The sequence below is a fragment of the Stenella coeruleoalba genome, assembly GCF_951394435.1.
Source record: "Stenella coeruleoalba genome assembly, chromosome: 13".
Classification (NCBI taxonomy): Eukaryota; Metazoa; Chordata; class Mammalia; order Artiodactyla; family Delphinidae; genus Stenella; species Stenella coeruleoalba.
This window is the reverse complement of record NC_137159.1, coordinates 1176780-1189144: the sequence shown is the minus strand read 5'-3', so window position 1 is coordinate 1189144 and position 12365 is coordinate 1176780. Positions and strand designations below refer to the sequence as shown.

Sequence of the window (12365 nt, the reverse complement as noted above, 5' to 3'; positions counted from 1 at the left end):
CCCTGCCAGGGCCTTGGGCAGCCCTCGGCGGCACCCAGAGCGGGGCGCCGTCTTTGACGCACAGCTGGTGAGTCTTCCTGAGTGTTCGGGCCCAGGTAATGGCCCCCCGGTCAACACAGAGCACCCCGACCGCTGCCCCTCAGCCCCGCTCAGCTGGCGGCTCGGGCCCACGTACGGAGGGGCCCCCGCGGCTGGAGGAGGGGGGCCCTGGCCCTGGGCAGCGCCCCGCCCTTAGAGACACGGCCCTCTTGGGTGACCAGCTTGGCCGAGGAGCTCCGCGGCCCGCAGCCAAGTCTGGATGGGGCTGGGGGGCTGCGGGCGAGTGCTGGCGGCCTCTCGCGCTCGTGGGCCTCAGGGCGACCACCTGTGCGGGCAGAGCCCCCCAGCGCACGCCCACGCTGCTCCGTCCATCTGCCGGGTGTGCAGATCCCCGCCCCGCGCCGACCCAAGAAGGCCTGCCGCGCCCCGGGGCTGCCACAGACCCCCTCGCCGCGCCTGCGGGACCTGTAGGTTTCCCAGCTGCACTTGTACATCCCCGGGGGCCGGGGGTGGAGGGCGGGGAGAGCGAGCCACCCACTCGCCGGCTTTGACCCTGCCTCCAATCACAGGCTGGGCCTCGGGCGCTTCCAGGGCCCCCCAGCGGCTGCCCTCTCCCTGGGTCTTCCTTTCCCTGCTCAGGCGCCCTTGTGACGCCAGAACGCGGGACCCGCACAGCTTCCCCTCCAGGAGCACCTGCCGCCTGTCCCTCCTCGTGTGCAGGGCGGGCTCCCTGGCCATCTTGCCCAGCAAGGAGGCGGAGACCTGGCTGGGGAGCAAAGGGCTGGAGTGTTCGTGCCGGCACCTGAGTACACACACGGGACACGTGTGCCCCACACATGCACTACAAACCTCCGGCTTGCTGTCTTAAATGAAGACGATTTTCTTTCCTAACTTATGACAAATCACATCTAGTTAGTGGCTTGACTTAGGCAGGCTGGCTGAAAGGGGTAACTGCAAGTAACTGAGAAACCGGAAAATTGTTAGTGCCTTTAACAAATGGAATTTTTTTTCTCACCAAATACTAAGCTAAGGCTTTGTTTCAGGGGTTCAGTGATAACCGTTAACAGCGATTGTTTTGGTCTCGTACTCATGCCTGTTGCTGCATGGCTACGGAACGGCTGCCCCAGCTCCAGCCATCACATCCGTTCAAGGTGGTTGTGTTGGTTTCTGGCTGTGCCCCTCTGGGCTCCTTAAGAGAAAAGAAACATGTTCTAAGTGCCAAGCACTGTGCTTACAAGCATTATCTCATTTAATCCTATGGTAATTCTATAAGGCAGGTGTTACTGTTATTCCCATTTTAGACACAAAGAAACAGAAGCTGAAAGAGAATAAGGGCTGGTAAGTGGCAGAGTGTGGACAGGGGCCCAGTCCTCTCGATGCAGCCTTTTCCTTCAGCATACGGTAGAGCTAAGTTTGCTCCAGTGGAAACACAGAGCAAGTGTTTCAGAAGCTCTTTAAAAAGTAGAAGCCCCTTCTGGCTGGAGCAAGGAGCAGGGAGCTGGTGAGCGAGGGTCGGGCATGACCGGGGCCCCCGGGGGAGGGAGGATGTGTGTTCCACCGGCACCTCCTCCTCCTCCTCCTTCTGCCCAGGACGGTGACTGAATGGCCCTTGAGGCTCCAGCCGGAAGGCATCTCCCCGCCCCGGTGATCTCTCGCTGCTGGGGAAGAGCCCGCCAATTAACCTCACAGCCCAGAGTCCATGCCACCGCAGCCTGGAGACGGGAGCGCCTTACACCACAGGCGGAGGCAGGGAAGGCCGGGGCTGGCCAGTCAGCACTGGCTCAGTGTTCTAAACGTGGAAAGAGAAATCTTGGAAGTTATGATCTCTGGAATGAGTCAGTTTTCAGCAAAATTCTGGAGTAGACTTTTAAACAGATTTAAGTTGAGACAAAATAAACCAATTTTCTTTCCTGAGCACAGCCGTCTGGGTGTAAGACATCCATGGGGGTGCATTGATGGATGAATGTACCCGCGGAACCAGGGGCACTCCCATGGAAGTTCCGTACTGGTCCAGTTCTCTTTAACACTTTTTAATCAATAATTTCAGGGAAGATGTAGACAGGGTGCCTTAGAAATGACAGAACGCAAATCTGCGAGGGATAGTTTATGAGCTGGATACAAAGCAAAATTTCAAAACACGTGAAAGACAGGTGTCTGGGGGCTTAAATAAATAAAACGGAACCTGATAGGATTCATGTAACATCTATAACTTAGATTCAAAGACTGAGCTGAGATGCGTGGGCTCGGGGGTCCTGGTCCATTGCGGGGCTGAATGCAGTGGGCGGAGTCGACCACAGACCACGGGAGCAAAGGCGGTTCCCTGATGTCCGACACAACACCGTCGCAAAGTTGGGCGGCGTCCTAGTCGGAGCCTGTCCTCTGTCCCGAGAGCTCTGGGAAGTGTCTGGGCCCCCGGCTCCTGGTCTGACAGGCTCCTCACACACTAAGTCACCCTTTCCGGATTGAACATTCACTTGCTTGCTGCAGACCTTTGACTACTTTCCAGAGTTCCAACAAGGTTGGAACGAACAGAGTCTGGTACATACTCAGCACTTGGTAAATATTTGGTATTATTATTCTTCCTGACAGATTTGTGTAGTTTCCGAGCCTAAGGCTTTCTGAATGACCTCTGCCCGTCTCCTGGGCAGTGCGGCCGAGTGGGCAGGTGGTGGACCTGGAGCCCAGGAGCCCATCTGGGCCCACCTCAGCCATAGGAGCTGTGTGTCTCTGGGCAAATCCCTTCACCTCTCTGGGATTTCATTTCCTCATCCACTGGGTGGAATAAAATTTGTTTTTCTTTTTATCTGTCAAACTGATGGAATGAGCAGGTAGCATCGTGTCAAAGTGCTTTCAGCATAGAATAGCTTTAAATTATCGCCTTTACATGGTGCCTTCTGCAAAATAGGAAAGCCTGCTGATGTTACCACAGCCGACACTGCACAGCGGTGGGGACCCCTTGCCGCAACTCAGGGCTTCCTTTCTGCCCACGACCCCCCCCAGCCGCCCCGACACGGGTGCTTGAGAGGGGGAACTGGCGGCCCTTAAGACGCATCATACAGTTGACGTATCTCACTCATCAGCCTTTGCGCTTAAAAGTCAGGCAATACACTCAAGATGGTACTAATGAATTTTCTGTCTCGAGTGATTTTTCTCAGACAGACACCAAGGGAAAACAATCAAAGAAAAACCCAATAAAACAGATTATAAAGATACAAGGTGGGGATTGTGAGTCCAGGACCTGGACCTCCAGCTGTTCCTAAGGCTGCCTGGACCGAGGACCCCCGCGCGTTTGATTCGGGCGTGCGTCTTTCGGAGAGATCGCGTTTCCTCTGAACGAAACAACAAAGGACGCAGCCGAGCTGCCAGCACACAATGATCTGCCAACGCGTGCCCAGGAGAGTGGCTCCCCCCTCGCCATGCTCGTGGCAGCGGCCCGAGGGCTGTGATGGGACCTGCAACATCAAAGCGGGGGCAACGTGCTTGTGCCAGAGCCAGGGTCACAGCCTCACCCTCTGCTCAGTGGGGATTAAACCTGAAAGAGCCTTGGAAACGTGGTGAACGTAAATAGTATCCACCTGGCAACACTGTTCACACCTTTACTTCTGCTTCTGGGAGTCCTGTTCTTCCCTTGAGTCATCGCTTCATGCATTCATCCAACAATTATTTATTAGATCTTTAATGCTGCTGAGCAGTGTTCTAAGTCCCCAGCATCTTGTGGAAAACCAGACAAGGGACTGATAAACAAGTGAGTAACAGCGTAACTTCAGAATGTCATAGTGTTAATATTGTTAAACGTCCATACTGCCTAAAGCAATCTACAGATCCAACGCACTCCCTATCCAAATTCCAATGGCATATTTCACAGAGACCAAGCAACCCTAAAATCTGTATGGAATCGGGCTTCCCTGGTGGCCCAGTGGTTGAGAGTCCGCCTGCCGATGCAGGGGACACGGGTTCGTGCCCCGGTCCGGGAGGATCCCACATGCCGCGGAGCGGCTGGGCCCGTGAGCCATGGCCGCTGAGCCTGCGCGTCCGGAGCCTGTGCGTCCGGAGCCTGGAGAGGCCACAACAGTGAGAGGCCCGCGTACCGCAAACAAACAAACAAACAAACAAAAAAACCAGAAAAATCAGTGTTTAAAGTATGCGTAGTCCTGCGGGCAGGGTCCACATCCAGCCCTGGCACCTGGGGAAGACGAAATAGGTACCATTTACGGGAAGTGGGAGGGGCTGATGATAAAGCCAATGGAGGCCAGACCCAGCGGAGTCCGCACAGGGCCCGCAGCCTCCGGGCTGCAGGAGGCCGGGTGAGAGGCTGGGGGGTGTGCACATCCCGATATGGAGTCTGTGAGTCCATCTGAGTCCCCTCTAGTGCCTTCATGGGGCTTTTTGGGGAAGCCTCATCCCAGGCACACAGAGGCTGTGACCCGGCTTTCCAAGGAGGGTCCCCAGTTCCTCTTCTGGGGCCCATGAGCGAGCGGTGTGTCCTGTCCGCTGAGGCGCACGCAGGCATTCAACACGCATTTTACCCAGGTTTGTGTGTTTCACCACAGCTCAGAGTGGAAATGCTTGGCATATTCACAATTCCAGCCTTTCCTTGGAAGGAGGTGAACATTATCTTATCTGAGAAAAGGCTCTGTTATTCTTCCTGAGATTGATGATTCTTCATTAGCTCTATAACTTTCACAAGTATTTCACATTTTCCTAGAAAACGCATCAGTGTTATTTATAATTGACAACCTCCCCTTGGATGATTTAAGATGTACTCCTACCAAAGACATGAGTCCAGATATTAAATATTATTCAATGTCAATTACACTGCGATTATTCTGGAAGCTTTTCTTTACATTCAATTTTCATTCATTTTGCTCGACTGTAATTTAAATAAGGGATTTCCTTTATTGGGTTAAACGTGTCCCAGTGCTTTAGCCAATAGCTGTGCAGAGCACACAGCTTCGAGCATCTTCTGAGATCTGGGGCCAAACTAAAATAAAGTGTGTTGTGTCTCCAGACTGGAGGAGAATCTATTATAATTCTTTTTTATAAAATAAATTTATTTATTTGTTTATTTTGGGCTGTGTTGGGTCTTCGTTCCTGTGCGAGGGCTTTCTCTAGTTGCAGCAAGCGGGGGCCACTCTTCGTTGTGGTGCGCGGGCCTTTCACTGTCGCGGCCTCTCTTGTTGCGGGGCACAGGCTTCAGACGCGCAGGTTCAGTAGTTGTGGCTCACCGGCCTAGTTCCTCCGCGGCATGAGGGATCTTCCCGGACCAGGGCTCGAACCCGTGTCCCCTGTACTGGCAGGCAGATTCTCAACCACTGCGCCACCAGGGAAGCCCCTATTATAATTCTTTTGAAGACTGTGAACAAAAACATAGGCAATGGCAGGATTATTTTTAATACCTGAAAGCATTTGCAATATTTCTGTCACAGTGCTATGGAAACTGCAGTGGGCAACAAGGAGACGCCTCGCTCGAGTGCAAGGGTCCTTCCTGCAGAGCTGAGGCAACGCTGACTTATTTCTTTAACTGGATGGCCCACTCCATCAGTTTGAGAAATTCACATTCAGGTAATCACTCAAGCCCCCACCTGACTGGACTGAGGGAAGCCCAGAGACTGGTCTTGGACTCCATTCCATGTCACCTGCGAATCCCCACCCCAAGGGGCAGGCTCTGTTTCCAAGGCCCCGCATCCCACAGAGGCAGTTGCCCTGGGAGGACCCAGCCTGCCAGGGGTCTGGGCTCAACCTCTTTTATACCTGGGGTAGCAGCGACCGCCGTCAGGCATTCCAGGGCCAGTTCCCGCCCGCAGGCCACCTTCAGCCAGCGGGGCTGCCCAGGGGGCACCTCCTGGAATCACCCTCACACTCGGGCCATGGTCCCCAGGCTCCATCAGTTTGAGCAGCCGGGTCCTGTGTCCTCCGAGCTGTCTCCTCCTTGGGCAGATGCTCTCTATTCCTTCATCCTAAATTCACGGACAAGGCCTCTGGATCCTTTTCCCTCCTGTCATTAACATCTGGTCCCCAGAATTGGAAACAATCCTGCCGATGGGGTCCGACAACCTGAGGTGCGGTGAGATGATTCCTGCCCCGTCACATCCCCTCACGTATCCTAAGATTCCATCACCTCCCCAGGCGGCCACGCTGACACTCATGTTGGCCCATTGTGCTGTGGGCGCCTGAGTTCCCAAGGTCTCCTCATACGAACGGCTAAGCCAGGCTTCTCCATCATGGACGGATACAACCGGCTGACTGAACACGTGCAAGTTTAACTGAGTGATAGAAACCTGTGCTTGCAATGCTTCCGCTATTCAGATCACACCCTGAAGTTCCTTTATGCTGCAGCTCACCTCCTGTGGCTGCTTCAGCCAGAAACTGCCACCTGGGGGTCTGGGGGCCAGTGGGGCCACACTCACTTTGTTTGGCTAATAGGGTGTTTTTCTGAGAACTGATGCCGACCGTTGAACACAGGAGAACACACCTAAAAAGCGGTCCCCCAACTTCTCTGGAAAAGCAGAAAGGTGGGGCGGGGCTGGGCTGCCACGTCCACCTTTGCAAGGCCCAGCACAGCCCCCCAGGCCCTGCACAGCCACCCTGGCCCTGCCACGCAGCCCTCCCGGCATCTGGGGCCCCCTGGCCTGCAGCCCACTTGTGCTACGGGAGTGGGTGAAGGCAGGGGCCCAAGGTGAGAAAGGTGAGGTTCGGTGGCCCCGTGTTTGCCCTTTGTGGCTCTGGTTGTGTGTAACAAGGGAAGCCGAGTGCAGGGGTGGTTCCCTCTGCCCAGCACGCCACAGGTCCTGGAACCCTTTCCTCTCCTTCTGGGTGACCCCTGAGGTGCCGCCAGGCTTCAGATGGTCCCCCCCTGCGGCCAGCACACATTGGTCCAGAAAGCGACCACCTGGGCCAAGCTGGGTGGCAGGGCTTTAAAACGTCCAGCCCACCACGGTGTCAGATGAGCGTCTTTTGTCAGTGGCTGAAGCCATGAACGAAATGCTCCTGGAGTTTGACCATGTTTCCTGTCATGTGGGTTGGGAGGTAGCGGCAGCTGGTACAAGAGAGGGAAGGAGACCACCCACCCCGGGGCCCACCTGCAGTGCCCTGGCCCAGCTCTTAGCCTGGGGTCCTGATTCCCATCACCTCTTCGGTTCCTTTTAAAACCTTGCTAGAGCTGGTTTCTGCTGCTTGAAACCCAAAGCAGCCAGGGCACGTCACCCTAGACAGCCCCTGCTCTCTGCCACCCCTCCCAGCTTCCCCGAGTCCTGTGTCCATGCCACCTGCTTTTGGATCAAGCATTCTGGGTCCTTTGTTATTCTGAGTGCGGGTCAAAGGGTGGAAGGAGGGCCATGTGTGGCCCCTAAGGGGAGGCCTGGCCCAAGGTCTGGGTCCCCGGGCAGCACGGGAGAGATGCCTCCGTCTCTCACTGGCAGTGCTGATGTGAATAACCGTGCACAATCCGCATTAGGAGAACCCGGAAGGCAGGTGGGGCAAGTCTCCTGCGGCCGTCAGAGGTCAGGAGCAAAGTTTCCATGAACTGGCAGCCTCACTTCGTGGACCAAGGGTGTGACTCAGTACACCCGGAACACAGACGTTAAGATGTGCATTCAAATCGCCACTAGGCGAGGATTTGGAGGCTGTGTTTTCATTAATTCACAAATATTTATTGAACACCTACTATGTGTCAGGCATTGCCCTAGGCACTGGGGATATTACAGTGTAAAAATATGTGGCTTGCAGGGAGCTGGTATCATAGTGGACTGTGACCTTTTCCACGCATTCGGTTCTGGAGACAAAAACATTAACAAAATCCAGCCACAATGATTTCATAACTCTGAGCCTCACCTTCCTCACATGCAAAATGGGGTTAAAATAATTACCCGACAGGGCCGTTTAGAGGATTAAATAAAAAGATGCATGTTCGTGGCATTGAAGCCTCAACAACTATTACTTTCTTCCTGGAAAGTCAAAAAAGCTACACTTAGCTTCACAAACCGCAAGACAGCCAGACCGACCAGGAGTAGGGCCCTCGCGCCCTTCTGTTGTAGCCCCCTTTCAGAGATGTGCACGGTCCAGCGTCCTGCCCTGGACCAGGCTGCGCCGACCTCGGACTGGGCCCAGAGCGGCCACGAGGGGGCAGCGCTCGGCAGGGAATCTGTGCCACCGGCCGCGGCCCCGCGGCCCCCGGGCCTCCGTGCGCTCTTGCGTCGCTCTGACGCGCCCGAAGGCGGGCGCCGGGAAGGAGACCGCGTCTCCCCTCGCCTGCGCCTCCCGAGAAGGGGGTCGAGCGCGTCCCCAGGGGCGCCCTGCGCGAGGCTGGGGTCCGGCGGGCAGCGGCGCAGTCTTGGACGCGCGTCGCCGGGAGGACCTCAGCGCCCTCCCCTCCGCTTCGCCCGGCGCCCCGCGCCCACCCCGGCTCCGGAGCTGTCACTTCCGCGCGCCGCCGGGTAGGGGACCGGGCCGTCGTCGAGGAGGATGCCCGGGTGTTGGCTGCGTCCCCAGACTCCTGGCCGGCGCTGCCCAGGGAGGCGGTCCGCATAGCGCCGCCCAAACTTTCCTTCGCGGCGGCGTCAGGCGGAAACATCCCGCTCCGAGGCTCACGGAGAGCGAAGGGAGGCTCGGGCGCCAGAGGGGACAGGCCCGGGCCTGCGCGGGAGAGCGCCCCGGAGTTCCTGGGGACCCTGGAAGCGCCCTAACGGCAGGACTGGTGGCTGCGTGCGCCCAGGCGGAGGCAGCTCCAGGGCGCAGCTGCCCCTTCCCCGTGCCCCGCAGTGACCGTGACCTCCGCGCGCTCCCCGCGCACGTGCTCGCGGCCGAGGACGAGGAGGGGTCCCGCTGCGCCAGCTGGGCAGCCGCTCGCGGGCAGGCCAAGGGCGCACAGAGGCGGTGCGGGGGAGCGCGCACGCTGCGCCCCCGCCTTCACGGCATCGGACTGGCCGCTGCGAAAGCAGAGCCGCCGGGTGTTGTGCCCGACAGGCAGCGCCGCTGGATTCCGTGCGGGGCGGACTCGCGGAGGGACAGGTGTAGCCCGCATTCGGCGGCGCCTCGCGCCGAAGAACTGGGTGGGCTCGGCGGCCCGGAGGGGGCTCGCGGGGCTCGGAGCTCCGGTCCCTGCCACGCAGGCCGGTTGGCACCACTTAGCGCTGCCAGCCGCACAGAAGGAAGTCGCAGCGCAGCCCGGTTCCCCAGCGGCTGCTCGGGCGCGACCCTGGCGCCCACGGCCCGCGGCGGCCTCCGCAACGGCCCCGGGACCTAGAGGTGCGCGCCGCCGCCGGCGCCGCCCCCATGCTGCTCGGAGCGCCCAGGCTGTGCGCGTCCAGGGCGGCCGCCGCTGCGCAGAGCGAGGGCGACGGCGACAGGCTGGGCGGGGACATGGACGAGTCGTCGCTCCTGGACCTGCTGGAGTGCTCCGTGTGCCTGGAGCGCCTGGATACGACGGCCAAGGTGCTGCCCTGCCAGCACACCTTCTGCCGCCGCTGCCTGGAGAGCATCGTGTGCTCGCGTCACGAGCTGCGCTGCCCCGAGTGCCGCATCCTCGTGGGCTGCGGCGTGGACGAACTGCCCGCCAACATCCTGCTGGTGCGCCTGCTGGACGGCATCCGCCAGCGGCCCCGCGCCGGCACCAGCCCTGGCAGCAGCCCACCCGCGCGTCCTGGTCCGGGCCCCGGCCCCGGTTCGGGAGCGGCCTCGGCGCTCGCGGGTCCTGGGGGCAGCGCCTCTGGCTCCCCGGTTCTCCTCCCCGCGGCGACCAGCGCCAACGCCAGCCTGCGCGAGCTGGCAGCCAGCAGGAGCGCGCCCCCAGCAAAGGTGGGTATGCACTTCGCCGAGGTGTGAGTGTGTTGGTGGGGGGAGGGCGGCGAGGAAGGGCAGGGGACCAGAGGTGCTACGCGATGGCCTTCTTTCTCGACTTGCTTCCCTCCAGGGACTCCGTGAGTGTAACCTTCCAAGTCCTACTTGGCAACTCTTGGACATCACGTGCTCCCCTCCGCCCCCTCCCCTTTGAACTTCTCTTTGGCACCTGCCGTCAGCCCATCCTCTCCCCTGGAATCCCTTTCCGCTTGCACTTGCTCTGTGGTGGCCTGTGCGTGTGTGGCAGCCCCCCGCCCTCCCTGAGGCGGGCAAGGCTCCCTGCCCCCCTGCTCCCCTTCAGTCCCTCGCAAGGCTGGGCCTCTTTCCCCACCTTTTAACTTTGCTGGGCCCTCCATCTCCCCAGACACAGCCTTCTTCTCCTGGACCCCCAGACCAGCCCTCCCCACACCCTCGCCCGCCTGGACTGAAGTTAGCACCTAGTGTTTTCCCAGGTTCTGGCAGCTGGGAAGATGGTGGGCCTCCTGCCTGGTGTCTGGCCAGGGAGGACCTGGCAGAGGCAACTGAGTGCCTGGGTTGCAAGAACGCAAAGTACAAGCTCCTTTAGCAGGAGGGGAGAAGTTAACCTGGAGCCCAGGAATGCTTGGCTCAGCCCTTCTGGACTTGGCCCCTGGTCCTCCCCTGGGTTCTCAGGCCCATTGTGTTTCCACTGGGTTGCTATTTGAGGTGTGTGTGTGTGTGTGTGTGTGTGTGTGTGTGTGTGTGTGTGCAGCTACATTGTACAGCATGGACTGCTTCTGTTTCAAAGACCTTATCTTGAGGGTTCCGGTGATTTGGTTTCAAGAGCTACTTAGAGTGTGTCATTTCACACCCTCGGCCACCTTGGGCACTGTTGCTGGAGGGAGGCGAGCCCGTGGGTTGCTGGTTTAAGTGAGAAACAAGGAACTACTCATGTTTTGTATTTTCTTTAAATGTAGAAAAGCTTGAAAAGATTCTTGGTTTATTGCAAATATCATTCACTTTAGAAAGCACAACCGTGTCCCTCTACTTTTGACCTTTTAAAGATCTGGTGGTGTATAAACCATTTAAATAATCCTTCCCAAATGTGAAGTGCTGAGGTGAGGGGAAAGTTCTCCATCCAAATTTCTCAGCACTGCAGTGTCTCTGAGGTTAGGAACTTAAGCCCTTGAGGGTTAAGCTTTGGAGTTAAAAGTCAGACTTTGCCACACTGGACTTTTCCTATAGATCAGGGAAATGGAGGCTCAGGGAGAATGCCCGTTCTCAAGTCAAGAATAGTCAAGGAATGTTTATAAATGGGGTCACTGCTGAAGGGGAGTTGATGTTAATTTATTTGGTTTTAATTGTGATTAAATCCAGCTACAAGTGTTCTTATTACAGATTTTCAAACTTTTCTTTCCTGCCTTGCTGTTATTACCTAAAGTATTATAATTAGAGGTCTTTATTTGCAAAATAACCAGGTTACTTCTTCCTGCTCGGAGAACTAAATGATTTTTGGAATGATGCTTCTAGTGGGGACGTTTTGTGAGTTGTGTTTGATCAGGAGGGCGGCGGGTAACAACTGGCCTTGAGGCAGCTCCTGGGCTCCGTGGCATTTGTGGCATTTAAAGACGTTTGTGAAGGAGCTGAACTTACAACTTTTATTCATAACACTTAGTACCAGGGAATTAATAATTTTTTGTCGCCCGGATTTTGGGATGATTGGTTGACTTTCTCTCGGGACACATACATACAGCTAACAGACTATGTCCAGGGCTGTCTGAGCCTAGCGGACTCTGGAACGCATTTCCTTTTTTCCTGTGTTATCTCAGTGTGACCCCCAGTCCTCTCTTCCAGGTCCCACTCACCAGGGGGACTAAGCTTGGGTCCTAGGAAGAGTCTGAATTAAATCCGATATTACATTTGATGATTTTCAGAGAGGAAAGAAAAAGTAGTGGCCCTGTAGACTGTAGTATCATCTAGCCTTTAATCTACTGATTTTCAATAGTCATTGGGAGTCTTTTTGGGCAACCAGACGTCCCGCATAGAGGGCTGCACTGTAAGCAGGTCTGTGAATGTGGCGGCAAAGCCTTCAACTGAGCATCACTTCCAAATAGGCTCTGGTACTTGACTGTCCACTGGATGAAGTCCTGGGCCCGGGTGTTGCCGCGTGCTGTGTAATAGATGGGCACTCGTTATCAATGGGTACCATATATGCCTTAGTAGTAGGTGACTGTAAATATAAGACAGTCCCATTTCCCATTGAGATGCTGCTCCAACCTTCCTTTGGGACGTGTGGACGTTTTGGGTGGGTAGATCGGCAGGTATCCGCTTAAATGTTTGTTAATTTAGTGACAGGTAGCTGCTGGGAATGTACTCACTCCGTTTGGTTCCTGAAGCACTTTCCACACCTTTCACTCACATCTTTCACCAGCGTTGCCTGGACCCTCCAGCCTGGTGGGCGGAGCTCTGCTTTCACCTGTGCCTCTGAGACGAGGCATCAGGGATCAGTTAATTATGCTGCCCCGGAACCTTTA

At 56.6% G+C, this 12365-nt stretch overlaps 1 protein-coding gene across 5 annotated transcripts in view; it reads left to right on the top strand.

Annotated features, from left to right (window-relative positions):
* The first annotated feature begins 8261 nt into the window (after positions 1–8261).
* Positions 8262–12365, top strand: part of SH3RF3 (SH3 domain containing ring finger 3) — a 206375-nt gene continuing 202271 nt past the window's right edge. For 2 of the 5 annotated variants that reach the window (XR_013831165.1, XR_013831166.1), the window contains exon 1: positions 8264–9831. Coding sequence is in view for 3 of the 5 variants with exons in the window: in XM_079941604.1 (XP_079797730.1) it covers positions 9310–9831 (522 nt within the window). In the remaining 2 variants the exon portion in view is untranslated. Of the gene's footprint in view, positions 9832–12365 lie in introns of all 5 variants that reach the window. The other 3 variants (XM_079941604.1, XM_079941602.1, XM_079941603.1) reach the window with 3 other exon arrangements.